General features: G+C 30.0%; 1 protein-coding gene across 1 annotated transcript; it reads right to left on the minus strand.

Annotated features, from left to right (window-relative positions):
• Positions 437-1,985, minus strand: LOC109331035 (scopoletin glucosyltransferase-like). Its single transcript, XM_019565318.1, has one exon. The coding sequence runs from the start codon at positions 1,929-1,931 to the stop codon at positions 489-491; it is 1,443 nt and encodes a 480-aa protein (XP_019420863.1). The 5' UTR covers positions 1,932-1,985; the 3' UTR covers positions 437-488.

Below are 16,933 nucleotides of genomic sequence, written 5' to 3' on the forward strand. Positions count from 1 at the left end.
GATATATGTATATATATTGTTAACCACGTATACATCATGAAAAATTAGAGTTGGACGGGTCATGATTATACCCTACCCAACCCTAAATATTGACATGATGTAATTTTTGAAATCGGTCCTAGACCTAATGAGATCCACCCCTATTTAGATTTAATTATGATCAGGTCATATCGCACCCCCAATTTAAACTCATCAATTCAATGTTACATGACAAAAATTTTTACCCTTAGGTTGATATTCACCTTTTGTAGTGATGGTAAAAATGACTACTATGTGACAATCCTTAGACAAAATAATCAACATAAAAATGAAAAAAAGAGACTTGCATTATGGTCAAAATAAAGATACATCATTCAACAAATATTTTTCGTTCATATGTGAGTTTCTATCACACTATATTTCTTATTTTATTGGATAAATGTTTATGACTCTCTACTACAACTTCAATAAGACATGAATCAAACTAAGCATGTTCTAGTCAGACTGCATTATCCACGTAGTGAACCCAATTCAGCAATAAAAGAATCCAAATCTAAGTCAGAAGATCCTCCTTCTTCCACAGCCTTTCTAGCCAATCTTGACAACTCCTTTGCTTTGTTCCTCTTTTCCTCTGCTTCTTCGTCCTTTGCTAATATCTTTCTCACAGTTTTCTCTATTGCTTCCCATTGAATACTCTGATCAATCTCCGAAAATAAACACCATTTTTTAACACCAACAGGTACCCCAATCTTAAGGATATCAACCACTAACTTCTCATTGTAAAATTGCTCTGCAGACACAGGCCATGTGATGAAGGGTACCCCAGCCGCCACTCCTTCCAAAGTTGAATTCCATCCACAATGAGTCATAAATGCTCCAATTGCTTCATGTTCAAGAATCAAAACTTGAGGTGCCCAACCTCTTATAATTAGTCCCTTACCTTCAATTTTTTTCTCAAATCCTTCAGGTAACCATTCTTCTCCATCGTTTTTGCTTTTCTTCACAACCCAAATAAATTGTTGCCCTGAAGCCTCAAGTCCTATTGCAATTTCTCTTAGCTGAGAATCAGAGAATTTTACAACACTTCCGAAGGATACATAAACAACTGAATTTGTTTCCTTTGTGTCAAGCCATTTTTGCCACTCATGCTCATCAATAGATACTTCTTTTCCTCTATATTTCTTTTGTTCCTCATCAATGTTGCAAAGAGACAAAGGGCCTATTTGCCATGCTCTTTTTCCTAATACCTTCCTAAAATAATCAATGTAGTCCCTCTCAAGTTCATAAAAGCTGTTAACAAGAATCCCGTAGCTCTTCTCTTCCGATTCCCCGATTTTTTTCATTCTTTCTATCCATTCAGCAATCTTGAAGTAATCCATTACCTGAATCCTTGTCATTTTAATCTCGCCAGGAAGATTAGGAACGACAAATGATTCTGAATCAGAAGAAACATTCTCATAAGGTTTGTAGATTGCCATGCATATAGATACACACATGGAGAATAAACTAATCCCATGGAACACAATCCTCGGAATGTTGAATTTCGCAGAAGAATCAGATGTCCATGTAAAGAACATATCAGAAACAACACAATCTGGATGTTGCAGACTCAGTTGTTGCTCAAATCCCTCCTGCAACAATTCAGTGCTCTTAAAGAAGACTGGAACAAGTTCGGGTGAAGGAATTGAGTCAACATTTTCACAACCATCAGGTAAACCTGCTTCTACACAAGGGAACTTAATGGTTTGGATATTTATGTTGGAATGGGATTTTGATTTTTCAATTGTTTTGAAGATGAAAGGTGCATTTAGGGGTGTGGTGAGAATGGTTGTCTTGACCCCTTTTGATGCAAATAGCTTGGCCATGTCAACCAAAGGTATCATATGGCCATGACCCATGAAGGGGAAGAACATTATGTGTATTGGACTATGTTCAATAGTTTCAGCACCCATCTTTCTCTTCTTTCTAAGAAATTTGAGGTTTTTTCTACTTCAAATAAACAGGTACAAGGAGAGAATTCTCTATGGTTTCTGTGACAAAGAGGTAAGAAAATTTATAAGCAATGATTTAGCCTATGTTTTGCATACCTTTTCTGTCGTTATGATTTCAATTGGTCAAAAGAAGAAGAAAAATCTTATTATGTGAAATAATTTGATAATATAGTAGAGTATTTAATATCCTTCGGAATAAAATAAGAGGAAAAATGTATGTATTGAATTTGATTTAATTTAGAAAAATATTTTTGCAAGAAAATGAAATTTGAAGTTGATTTATTTTAAAAAAGAAATATTTTTCAACCCATTATATGATTTTAGATATTTTCTAGTTTTAGCTACATGACTTTGTACCGATGCAATCTACTATATACCTTTTCATGAATGTAATGTGTATCCTCCTTAATACACATTAATTTAAATCATGATGTAATTAATGGTTATGATTATTATACTCTAAGTAAATTACCATGAAATCTCTTACCCAAAGATGTAAAATTCAATCAACTAACAATGATATTGTATCTAATTTAAAATCTACCGATTAAAAAATTGGTCAAGAGGTTATTAATAAAAAATATGGATTTTTCTAAGATATGCTGAGAAATTCTCTATCATCATAAGGATTTAATACCATTTATAAGATATATACACATATATATATATATATATATAAATAAATAAGAGAAAATGATGTATACATCAACATTGTAAGAGTTTTCTATACTGTCATAATATTATTTAACATTCACTTTCAATCATCATTACCCTTAAATAAAAGTAATACAAATGAATGGTAGATGTTGCAATATCTATATATAAATATTTTTATTGTTATAGATATTACACTAAATAAATAAAGGAGTAGGGATGCATAAATAACGACTCATTGATATCTATAAAAATATTCATAACAGATACCTGCAGTAATAACTTATCAATTATATTATGATATTAGCTCCGATTCTATCCGCATATTTATAAACTTATTTTTTAATTAAATATTTTAAATATATTGTTTTTTAAAAATTTTATATAATATATTTTACTATTATTTTATAATAAATTTTAATAATGGAACTATAATTATAAACTTAACATACAGTTATCTTATTATTCATATAATAATTATTTTTATATATTTATTATTACAATTTTTTTATATATATAATTAAAACTAAAACTTATTAAGTTACTTATTTATATATAATGCAGATATGTGCATAAGAAATACTATCGTGTTTGACCTAGTTGTCATTCCCGGAAAGGATAGAAGAAACACAACATAATAGTAAAAAGTTATTGAATAGTTAAATAATTATTTCACTCGATAAAACGTTGTAAATATTTAATTTGGATAAAAATTAATTTCATCAGTAATATTCGTTTGTTAAGTTTTCATTCCTAAATTTAATATTAGTATCATAATATGATTTCATTTAAAATAAATTTGACTTTTAAGGAAGTTAATATAATATTACAAAATTAAACCAAACTATTTTTAGTTTCATAACCTTTCAAACCATGACTTTTATTTCCAAATGAAATAAGTTCCTAAAATTCACAATCATAACTGAGACATTGTCTTGAAAATTTAAGAACACAAAGGGGTTAAAGTGTTTTCATTAATAAAAAAATTAGGACACTATACTATTATATAATAATTATTGTTAGATTATAAATCTTTGTTAATATTTGATTATGATACTTCATTGGTTCAAAATAAATGTCAAAGAGAATAAACACATATTAGGAAATTTAATTAATTTTGTTGAAATTTAAAAAAAAAATATTCTTTAAACTTTATTCTACATCTCATCGTTTACTCCCAGTAAGGACATTATTTAATAATAATTTAATAATCTTTTGGAATTAGAAAAGGAAAGATATTTTAAAACAACTTTTATTTTCTAAATGACAATTATTTTATCAAAGTGAGGGATATACTTAATATTAAAAAATGACAGTTATTTTAAATAGCTGGACTAATATTATTATATTCTGACGACTAATGTCCTTTAAAACATATATTGTTATTAACTTTGAACTATTACTGATGAATGACATTACATTCTTCCTATATTACTAAATATTATATATTTTTCAAATTTAAAAAAAAAATAAAGCTATTAATGATATGCATGTAATATATACGCATTGTTAATGTAAAAATTTACACATGGTCATTACGTCATTTATTATTTGTTTAGATTATTTTTTGAAAACTTAATAATGATTAAATATAAATGATAATGATATAGTAACAATACATATAATTCATACACTAATTATGTATATATTTTCCCCGTGTTATATCCGTAAGTATTAAACTAGTGTGTTGACTGGTATTCCGTGTCGGTCACTCACATTTTTTATTTATTCTGATATATAATGTAATATATAAACTCAATAAAGAGTTAAAATTTAGAAGATAATATATGATAGTTGATATAATATACATAAAACTCATGCGAATTACTCATTTTGTATCTCTAATAATCATTCTTGATAATTTTTTATGTTATTGTTTGGTTTACTTGGGTTGAGAAAGAGAGAAGATAGAAATAAGAGAATATGTGAAAGATTAATGATATATTAATATAAAAAATGAAAGTAATGTTTGGAAGTTTAAAGTAGTTATTAATAATATAAAAATATAAGTTTGAAATATAAAAATTATGTTATGGTGATGATTATTTATTGTTTTACCTTTATTAATAGTATAGAAGTATAGATTACACAATTTAATGATTGGGAGGGGAGAATGCGCTCCTAAAGATTTGAACACGGCGCCCACGTGTTTACTTATTGCTTAACTTCTATTCCTAAATTTAATCATCAATTAACATTATATCTTGATATATGTTTATTATGTGATATCTCCCTTTTACTAATCTTGTTTACTTATTTGTTGTATTATCAATGGTATCTCTTATTTTATGAGTAAGAAATTCGCTTTTAGAATTTGTGATTGTCTCTCCCAATAAGTATCTCCCAATAATTAAACATTTGACCTTTTGTTTACTCATTAATCCAATATATTAAGTTGATTTTAGAACTTAGCTAGCAGTATAAACGTGCAATTGCATGGATCACTTCTTTATGATATTAAAAAAATGTATTTAATATTTAAAGATCTAAATTTTTAGTTAAATAGAGACATGTATTAATTTAACTATGAGTTGAAAAAATAATATTCATGTAAATCAAAATAGTTACAATACTCAGACATAAAATAACTATAAATCAATAATTTCATGTGATAAATCTTAATGACACTGGTGTATATAGGCACTTCGTGCCCGCCAATCAATATTGTATAGTACTACGTATTTAATTTTTATATATTTCATTTTTTATATTTAGAATATATTTGTTGTATTTGGTGTATTTTATATTATAATTTGTGTGTGTTTATGAAAATGTTTAATTTAAGGTGAGAGATGTAGTTAATTAATATCTTGGTGATGGTTAATTAGGATTATATAGTTTTTTGTAAAAATTAAATAATGTGAATGACAAAATAAGAAATGAAAATTACACTATGTAGAAGTTACACCATGTTTTGTCTTTATATATAGTATAGATAAACAATATCATGTTCAAAATCTTTGTTTTTGCATAATGCAATAACAATATACATATATTTTATAACGTCAATAAATCTTGTACAGTATTAGCATTTATACATGCATTTGTATGAGCATTGATTTGTTAAAATTATGATTATAGAAAATATTTGATTCTAAAATAACTCAACAAATGAAATTCAAATTGTATGAGATAATATCTCACTCTAAATTCTCTATATAAAATTATAAATATAAGGACATCTTTTTACACCATATTTTTTGGGATTACATTTATAAGTATCATATAAAGATATAAGGATTTTTTTAGCATATCTCTTGAATGATAATGATTTATTTTAGATTAATATTCATTGTGTATAAATTAGGGGTGAGCAAGACTTGACCCGACCCACATACCTGTCTTAACCCGTCCAAATAAATAAAAAAGGACAAACCAGATTAAAAGGGACAGACCCGTCATCAAATAGGATGTGTTCAGGTCTATGTCCAGGTCACCCAACTCGTCTCTTATAGTTATATATAAAAAATATTTGAATAAGTACATATCAATATCACCCATTATGTTCAGTCCACATCGAAACGACTTCTGGCATCACCGAAAGGATCGAAACCACATTCGTAGGCCGACAATTTTTCTGGATAGGTCAAACTATTGGAGCAAAAGGAAAAGGAAGATCCAGATCCAGTCGATTTAGCAGCCGCGCTCTTGCCCCCGAGTCTTTCCCCCTCAAGGTGTTAAAGATGAACATGCAACCATGAATCTTAACTGATAGAAAACCAGTTAATTATTATTTTTTTCTGTACCATGTGTGAACTCCAATTTAAGTTTCATTTTTCACTTAATAATTAGTTATTGTATTCATTTTTGTGTGAACTTTTGAGTATTGACATGTTATTGTCATTTCAGTTCTCGTATGTTTTTTATCATTTACAAGAACACTTCAGCTTATGTTGACACTTGACATTTTAAATTGTTCTAAAATTTTCAATGTCTTCTATAATTTTCAGTCACGTGATTGTGATAGTTTTTAGTGTGTAGGATGCAATTTATAATTTATATACTGATGTATGTGATATGTAGGTTTTAGTTGAGTTTATATACAAATTGTGATAATTTTGATTGTCCATACTTAAAGATTTGAGAAAAAATATATGTTTATCATTTTGTTCCTTTTCAACCCAGATTCGTCCCTATCTTGACCCGTCTTATCATGGATTTGTCCCTCACGCATCCCATCCTAATTAGGGACGGGTGAGAGTTCAAAAATTGACCAGATCAATATTTAGGGACGGAAGAGGGGCATGCTTAACCCGTCCCAACTCGTCACACGCTCACCCTTAGTATAAATATTTGAATATATTTTTAGCATTCACATACAATATAATTAAATGTTATTTTATTTGATTATGTTTTAGCTAATAATCATTGTTTCGTAGTAACTCATAAATTAAAGATTCATTTCTATAACTTGGAAGATACATTTCTTCTATAACTTTGAATAAATATTTTTATCGTTTGAATTAAGTTTACTTATATGCATTATTAAATTCATATGTTACGGAGAACTCAATATTATTAACAACGCATTATTGTTTACCTTAAAAAATTGATAACTTAGAGAATAGATGTTGTGATATTTGCAAGAAATGTTTTTTAGAGGCTCTATTACAAAAAGAAAGAGTCAACAATATAGTTTAGAAATAATTTAAACAAACATAAATCAAATATCAGTTACTTTTGAAAAGAAGATTGAGAATGTCTTTTAACAAAAATACTCTATTTCAATATGTCTAATTTTGTAATTACATTGGTTCATTCAATTCATATATAGCCAATTCATATGTAGGTAATAGATATTAGATTGTTTTAATTATATTCTATACAAAACAATCACGAATATAAGGAAAAATAAATGTAGCAAAATAGCTATGAGGTTTATTTGCATTGAGTCCAAATAAATAATGTAAAACGTGCATTAATAATTGTGTAGTTAATGTTAATTGTTGAATTCGCTAAACGACCAAAGTATAACAATTTCTAATTTCTTGGCAAATTTACTATCCAAAATAAATTGAAGTTAATTGACTTCTCAAGTGAATCCCAAAGTATCAAAAAATAAAAGATTGGAATTTTAATTGGTAATCGTAAATTTCAAAAAATCAATTCATAAATGATTGTAATATATGAAACTTGATTGAAGGTCATGCTGAACCACAATTTTGCAATTTAAAGTAAAAAAATTCAAACCATACCATGAAACTACTAATTTCATAGAAGCATTACAAACAAAGTTAATCAATGATGAAGGAATAAATCAATTCATTCAAAGTTCCACAATGTAGTTTATAAATAATTCAAACAAATATCAATCAAATATATATATATTACAAGGATAATAATTTATGTATATTTTATGATTGATTTTAATAGATTAAACCCAAAAGAATCAATTTATTATTATTTTTTCTTAAGCCATAAATACAGGTAGAAGAAGAATATGATTAAAATGAATCAATTTATTACAATTCATTACAAACTCTCACACCCATTATTGTTAGATCATTCACATTCAAACTCTCACATCCATTATTGTTAGATCATTCACATTTAAACTCTCACACCTCATTTTTTAGATATTCTTTCTTCCTCATTCATTCAGATTACTAAGAAATAATAGGTAGAGTAGTAAGAGATGAAAATCATGTATGTATAATTATAGCTAAATAATAAATTGATGAGGTAACATAAGAATCTTCTAATCAAATTTTACCACTCATCTTAATCTTAATTATTAAAGGTCCAAAACTCCATGTAACTCTTGACCTCTTCTTATTCTCATTTTTATTATTATATTTCTAACATTTCAAATCATCATATTTATGTATTAATTCTAAAAGACACATTATTGTATAACCTTAGGAAAGAAAATGACTTTTGAAATTCAAAATTTATTTGATGAAAATAATCTCTTCTCTGGGCAGTTGTCATAAATATAGGATGTATAGTTTAGTATTTTCATGAGCTTTTTCAATTCATATATAAATAGTAGGCATGTAAATAATTTAATAGAAAATCAAATTCATTTGTTGTGCAAAAGAGAAAAATTGAAGATTTTAACAAGAGATGGACAATGAGACATAAAACTAACCTGCAGAGATGCTTCAAGGGAGAGCCAAGCTGTAAATGAAGAGATAAAAAGATAAAGGTGAGATAAGATGAAAAGATAAATAAATTAATAACAACAAATAAACAAATACAATATTTTAACTTGTAAGTGAATGTGTGTATATATATAAATGGAGATCGAGTACAAACCAAGTTTTTGAGGTTTTGGTCGATTCATTTCTATAACTTGGAAGATACATTTCTTCTATAACTTTGAATAAATATTTTTATCGTTTGAATTAAGTTTACTTATATGCATTATTAAATTCATATGTTACGGAGAACTCAATATTATTAACAACGCATTATTGTTTACCTTAAAAAATTGATAACTTAGAGAATAGATGTTGTGATATTTGCAAGAAATGTTTTTTAGAGGCTCTATTACAAAAAGAAAGAGTCAACAATATAGTTTAGAAATAATTTAAACAAACATAAATCAAATATCAGTTACTTTTGAAAAGAAGATTGAGAATGTCTTTTAACAAAAATACTCTATTTCAATATGTCTAATTTTGTAATTACATTGGTTCATTCAATTCATATATAGCCAATTCATATGTAGGTAATAGATATTAGATTGTTTTAATTATATTCTATACAAAACAATCACGAATATAAGGAAAAATAAATGTAGCAAAATAGCTATGAGGTTTATTTGCATTGAGTCCAAATAAATAATGTAAAACGTGCATTAATAATTGTGTAGTTAATGTTAATTGTTGAATTCGCTAAACGACCAAAGTATAACAATTTCTAATTTCTTGGCAAATTTACTATCCAAAATAAATTGAAGTTAATTGACTTCTCAAGTGAATCCCAAAGTATCAAAAAATAAAAGATTGGAATTTTAATTGGTAATCGTAAATTTCAAAAAATCAATTCATAAATGATTGTAATATATGAAACTTGATTGAAGGTCATGCTGAACCACAATTTTGCAATTTAAAGTAAAAAAATTCAAACCATACCATGAAACTACTAATTTCATAGAAGCATTACAAACAAAGTTAATCAATGATGAAGGAATAAATCAATTCATTCAAAGTTCCACAATGTAGTTTATAAATAATTCAAACAAATATCAATCAAATATATATATATTACAAGGATAATAATTTATGTATATTTTATGATTGATTTTAATAGATTAAACCCAAAAGAATCAATTTATTATTATTTTTTCTTAAGCCATAAATACAGGTAGAAGAAGAATATGATTAAAATGAATCAATTTATTACAATTCATTACAAACTCTCACACCCATTATTGTTAGATCATTCACATTCAAACTCTCACATCCATTATTGTTAGATCATTCACATTTAAACTCTCACACCTCATTTTTTAGATATTCTTTCTTCCTCATTCATTCAGATTACTAAGAAATAATAGGTAGAGTAGTAAGAGATGAAAATCATGTATGTATAATTATAGCTAAATAATAAATTGATGAGGTAACATAAGAATCTTCTAATCAAATTTTACCACTCATCTTAATCTTAATTATTAAAGGTCCAAAACTCCATGTAACTCTTGACCTCTTCTTATTCTCATTTTTATTATTATATTTCTAACATTTCAAATCATCATATTTATGTATTAATTCTAAAAGACACATTATTGTATAACCTTAGGAAAGAAAATGACTTTTGAAATTCAAAATTTATTTGATGAAAATAATCTCTTCTCTGGGCAGTTGTCATAAATATAGGATGTATAGTTTAGTATTTTCATGAGCTTTTTCAATTCATATATAAATAGTAGGCATGTAAATAATTTAATAGAAAATCAAATTCATTTGTTGTGCAAAAGAGAAAAATTGAAGATTTTAACAAGAGATGGACAATGAGACATAAAACTAACCTGCAGAGATGCTTCAAGGGAGAGCCAAGCTGTAAATGAAGAGATAAAAAGATAAAGGTGAGATAAGATGAAAAGATAAATAAATTAATAACAACAAATAAACAAATACAATATTTTAACTTGTAAGTGAATGTGTGTATATATATAAATGGAGATCGAGTACAAACCAAGTTTTTGAGGTTTTGGTCGTTGTTAAGGATGAAATCCTTGTAAATCAGACACTAAGGAAGATGATTACTGGAAGAACAAATCTATAAAATAATGAAATCATTCATAACACATCTAAAAAATAAACAAATCAATGAAATAATAAACAACTTAATCAAAGAAAAATAAGAATACATATACAAAATAAACAAAAAATCAATTAAAAACTAGAAAATAAGAACATATCTAAAAAATAAGAACATATCTTGAAATAAACAAATTAATGAAAAATGCACTTTAAACAACATATTCTTCAATGGTGAAGATTGAGTAGCGGGATGAAAATTGGGTAGTGGGATGAAGATTGCGTAGCAGGACACATAAGTCATCATATTACGCTCATGAATTTTCTTTGATATATGAATTTGTCTCATTTTGTTGAGCTTGACTGAAGTGTGAACCCATTCTTAACTACTGCGGACTAGGATGATCTATTGATGGCTTGATGTCCCAATGTTATATTGATAAGAATAATTAATCTCAATAGTCTGCCCCAATATAAGTTGTTTGGAAATTCATCCTCGAGATATGGAAGTGTGATTACTTATTTTCCTTCAGAGAAAATAATTTGATTAACCCAGTTTGCTTAAACTATAATGGACATTTGCATAAGGGAGTTCCTTTAACTTTCCCTAATTTTTGCCCAGAATACCTAATGTAGGTATCTGCCAGTAATTCTCTTTTTTTTTGTAATGATACTAAATTGCTTTTTCATGTTTTCGACTTAGTACCGCTCTCTTTTCCTAGGTCGTCCTAGCGGGTTTTCAACCTAGCACTCTTTTTGTTTTTTTGTTTTTTTAACACCCTTATGTAAAATTGTCCCAATTTTGGACTTCATGAAACTTTTTGATTCGAGAAAATGGGACCCACCCAAAAACATTGCCCCAGTATGAGATACTGGGGGTTATCCTTCTATTCAAATTGTCCTAATATGCTTCAATACGAGAGAACTTCTACAAGAATCATCCCGGAATTGCTTCAGTTTGGGTAACTATTCCTCCTTTGGTCTAATGTTTTTTTTACTTCATGCACAACCCTTTAAAAAGAAATACTCAAACAATGATCATGCAAACCTGGTTAAGTGTTTGGGCTATAAGTGGTGATGGGAATTGAAGTTGTATTTGGGGTTTGAGTATTGATGTGGTGATTATGACGGTGATATTCAAAAGAAAATGTATTTCATGCATTAAATATGAGATATTTTTATCAAAATTTCAGTTTAGTGGAGTCAGCATTTCTTTGTCATGGTGTGAATCTTAGACAAATCGATCCTCAATAAGGTCTTTTTAAGCTTGTATCATGGTCTGGATAAGGGTTTCCAAGAAAAGATATAAGGCTCAAATATGTGTTTCCCATACCCATTTCTTCTTTATCCTATCTCCTTTGTCCCATTTTCAATACTTTTTTGACATGACATTCAATTACTAGGATTCTATTGGATTTTTGTAATGTGATAGGTCAACGTCGTAACCTTACCCGATAGGATGTGAATATTTCTTTTGTAGGTCTTTAATAGTAATTTCATTTGCCTTAATTTTTGCCTGAGATATTGAAGGTTCTCAGCGGGATTTTATTTTTTTGTACTTTATTTTGCACTTGGACCAAATGAACAATTTTGTGTGACTTGGATTTTGACCTTCTTTATTCTTCGGGTAAGATATGGTGAATGATGTATGTAAAGTTTATTTATTTCATAATAACTGAATGTCATGGAAAACTGAATAAAAGCTACCATCCTCAGGTTATCGATATTTTATGGGTTAATCAAAAGAGATCTCCTTTCATAATATCTATGACTCAAATGAGTAACTAATGATATCTTCTTAGTGTTTGGAAATTACCAAAGAAGACTTGTGTCATTGAAACAAATCTGCCTAAGGATCCACACCACCTTGGTCTTACATTTGCATCATCCTTCAATTTTTTAAAAACAAAATCTTATATCTCAATTGTATGTATGAATTTATATCTTGTTGTTTTTTGGGGTTAATATAATTTGTGAGATGGATTATGGGATGGTAAATTTTCAAAATCAATGCACTAGTATATACTTGTTAAAAAGACATGCAATGAAAAATAACTTATTTATTCATAAGAAGAAAACGTGAGACCCTTTATTTTGCAACCCTAAAGCCCTAGGGTGGAGCCAAGAGCGTGTAATACAATATAGTTCTAAAGAAATAGCACTTGGTTGGGCTGAATTCCTCACGAATGGAGTTTGTTTCATGTCTTCCTCAAATCAAATCATCTCCTTAAAACTTGATCAGCCCTTCATTAATCAGGTCTCGTTTCCTGCCCTTTAATTGATTGCAACCCTTTGTCGGATGTCCTGATGTCCCTCCATGGTACGTACAATGAACATTCATGTTGAAACCTTTTGGATATGGAGGTACCACCTACTTAAAGGGAAGGATAGTTAACAAACCCCTCCGAACAAGTTGTGGCAACAACTCAAAGTAAGACATAGGGATCACATCATAAAGACTTTTTCTCTTTCGTTTTCGAGATGGTCCTCCTTGATTGTGAGTTGAAATATAATGTTGTTGGAGATGATGACATCGTTGAGGTTGATTGAAGGTTTCGATGAATGATTTATCACCTTCTATCCCTTCACATGCATATTGATCTCGAGTTATGTGTTAAGTCGGATCTTTCACGCCTCTGCCACTTCTCAGACGACTTTCAATCTTTTCCCCTATGGTCATCAGTTGAAGGAATTCCAAAGATATGTATCCCAACATCGTATTATAGAATGGTGGTTGGAGAGTGTCGATGAACATTAAAACACTATCTTCATCAGATATCTTGGGCTTAACCTGTGCGGCCATTTCCGCCCACCTTTGGACATATCCACTGAAAGGTTCATCATCTTTCTTGATCATTTTTTTGAGTTGTGTCCTATCAGGAGCTATATCAATGTTGTAATCATATTTCTTGACAAAGGCATCACATAAATCCTTGAAACACTGAATTTGTGAACGTTCAAGTCGCAATTACCAAGTGGTGGCAGCTCCAGTTAAGCTTTCTTGAAAGAAATGGATCAACAACTTGTCATCTCTAATATAGGGAGTCATCTTCGTAGCCTACGTATTCAGGTGGTCTTTAGGGCAAGAAGTTCCTTGATATTTGTCAAACGCTGGCACTTTGAACTTTGGTGGCACAACCAAACCCGAGACTAAACATAAGTCGCTGACATCCTTCAAACCATATGAATTAGCTTCTTCCATTACTTTGATTCTTTTCTATGTCATTTATTTCCTCTCGATCATGGGGAGTGGTAGAGTGATTGGGGTTGTCTCGGTCAACTAGGATCTCCATATGGAAAAAAGTTCGCAAACTAGCTTCTCAGGATGGTGTATCAAGTTGGGCCAATGATTTATTTCCTCTTTCTGGATCACTTCAGTAAGGTCCAATTATATCTCCTTTGAAATCAATTTTAATTCATGAGCGTCCTTGGCAATGGATAATGAAATGCATATTACAATTTTGGGTATGAAATGTATGGAGAAATGGGAGGATGATGCATGAATAATGTATGTATTTTTTTGTGTGGGAATGAATAGACATATTTTCAATAATACATGGTGTATGCAATTTATGGTGTAATGATGTGTGGAATATAATGTTTGAATTATTATTTTTTGTTTAAGTATATAATGTATGAATTCATGAATGAATGATGTATTTTTTTCTTTTTTACATGAATGAATAATGAATGTATTATAAATGTTTGGATTATGATGTTTTATGAATGTTTGAATTGTAATTTTTTACGAATATTTAGATAATATATATTTCGAATGGATGTTTGGATGATTACCTTTTCCAAATGAATGCATGATTTTATGCATGGGTGCATGAACATGAGTTAAACGTTTAAACTCCAGACTCATTAAGATGCTAGAAAATTTATCCCTATGGCGTTGAGCCCATCGAAGTGAAGTGAGAAGTATCTGTAAGGCATTGAGCCTATCGAAGGGAATGAAAATTATCCCTAGGGTGTTAAGCCCATCGAAGGGAAATGAGAAGTATCCCTAAGGTGTTGAGCCTATCGAAGGGAAATGAGAATTATCGCTAGGGCGTTGAGCCCATCGAAGGGAATGAAGATTAAGCTGTCCTTGTGGCACAAGGACATCAAAGTGCAATGATATCCTCATAACACTCAGGCAAGAACACCTCTTTAGGGCCAAAAGTCCCAATTCATAATGATAACAAACATAATTAAGTTAAGCTTCTCGTGTACCAAATAAGGTATACCTATAAGGTTTTTGGAAATTCTAAAAGCCGCAACCCTATGGTGGAGTGCTAGGTCTTATCTAAAGTGGACTCGATAAAGCTCTAGACTTCTAAAGATCACCAGATTGCATCCAATCTTAAAAAGAAAGGAAATCACATATCATGGGCTAGTTACGAGAAGAGACTAGCTCCCCAAGCGGCCAACTCACAATACATGGGAACAATCTGGGTGGTCCATCACGCCAATACCCGATATGACACACGGTCACTTACCGGCAGAGTAGATGTCCCCCTATCTCAATCTTAATCTCTAACACCTGGGTGTAGGGTGTATGCGTGTGCAACTCAAGTGTACTAAGTGAGTGTGTGAGAAAACACATAAACTTTAAAATAAATCCACCCCCAAAAGTTGCATAGGATATAGGTGAATACATTCAAAATAATTAACTGAATCGGAAAAAAAATACATAAACAAATAAATAAGTAAAGATGCACACAAATGTTTGCATAAACAAAGAAGGAATCATGGTATAACACAAACATGCAAAAAGTGGTATTAGGCCTGACCCTTTTAAAAAAATATCCCAAGTAGAGTCGCCAGCTGTCGCGCCCCGATTTTCGGCTACACAACCTCTTAGAGTCGCCACTACATTTTATAGTTAAAAATGTAGAAAAATATTTAAAGCCCAATCACATTGGATTTTTGGATTTTTGATATCCAGGTTCGGGAGTCGATTACGAATTGGGGAAGGTATTAGCACCCCATTCGCCCGTAATAAAACGATACCCTGACTAATTGCATAATTGAACACCCTTAATTTATTTAAATTAAATTACCTAAAAAAAATGTTTATTTTTATTTTTATTTGTGTCTGACAAGTTCATATTGCTCCTACGTATCCCCGGGTGCAATAGGGAAATCAAGACGACGTAGTTCTTATTGAAAATTGTTTAGGTTGGATTCTGAAATGGTTTGTAATTGTTTGAATTTAATCGAAATAGATTTAATAGGCGAAAAGTCAACATTGACTACTTACCATCTTCCCACTTTGATAGATAGCAGAAGCAGTACAAATGACCGCGACCGATTCTCGGCTCGAAGCGAGGAAAAAGATGCAATTCGAGTTATAACCTCACTATTAATTCTTTAAAATAATTAAAAAGTTTATGATTATCCTTTTATAAAATAAAGCTTAGAAATTTGTTTGAGATTAATTGAAGTGCAATTATAGACGAAGAGTCAACATTGATTGTTTACCCTCTTCAAACTTCGGTAAATATCAGAAGTAGTACAATTGACCACAACTGATTCTCGACTTGAAGCGAGAAGAAAGATACAATATAAGTTATAACCTCACTATTATGTTCTTATTAAAACACTTTTATTTTGGAATTAAATTAACTTTGAAAGCTAACTATATCACAAGGCTTTAGAATAACACGCTATTGAAACCATCTTTATTTGCATACATAGCCTGAGGTTAAATTATTATTATAAAAAAAACATTGGGCTTTGAGTTTGTTGGCAGCCCAAGATAACCCTTACCAAATGAGAATGAATTGAAATGTGAGTTCTTCATTTTAGGTTATGAATTAGGAGGAGAGCTTCCGGCTTTGTGCCGTCAGCTTCTAGGTCCTGGATGAAGGGTTCTGCTCCGGTGAGGTGGTAACAGAACTTGGACGACGGCAATGGCGGAAGGAGTAGAGCCACTCGCGGTATTGGCTATGGGTTCACGAACTCGGGTTAACCCGGCGGCGAGGAGGTGCGCCGCGCCTGGGGTGCGGTTTGGCAGCGGCAGTGGTGCTGTTCATGACATTGGCGGTGATAGGAGCATGCATTTTTGTCCGAACACGACTTGGCAGTGGAGATGGAGTCTTCGTAGTTCCAGCA

The sequence above is a fragment of the Lupinus angustifolius genome, chromosome LG17, assembly GCF_001865875.1.
Source record: "Lupinus angustifolius cultivar Tanjil chromosome LG17, LupAngTanjil_v1.0, whole genome shotgun sequence".
Classification (NCBI taxonomy): Eukaryota; Viridiplantae; Streptophyta; class Magnoliopsida; order Fabales; family Fabaceae; genus Lupinus; species Lupinus angustifolius.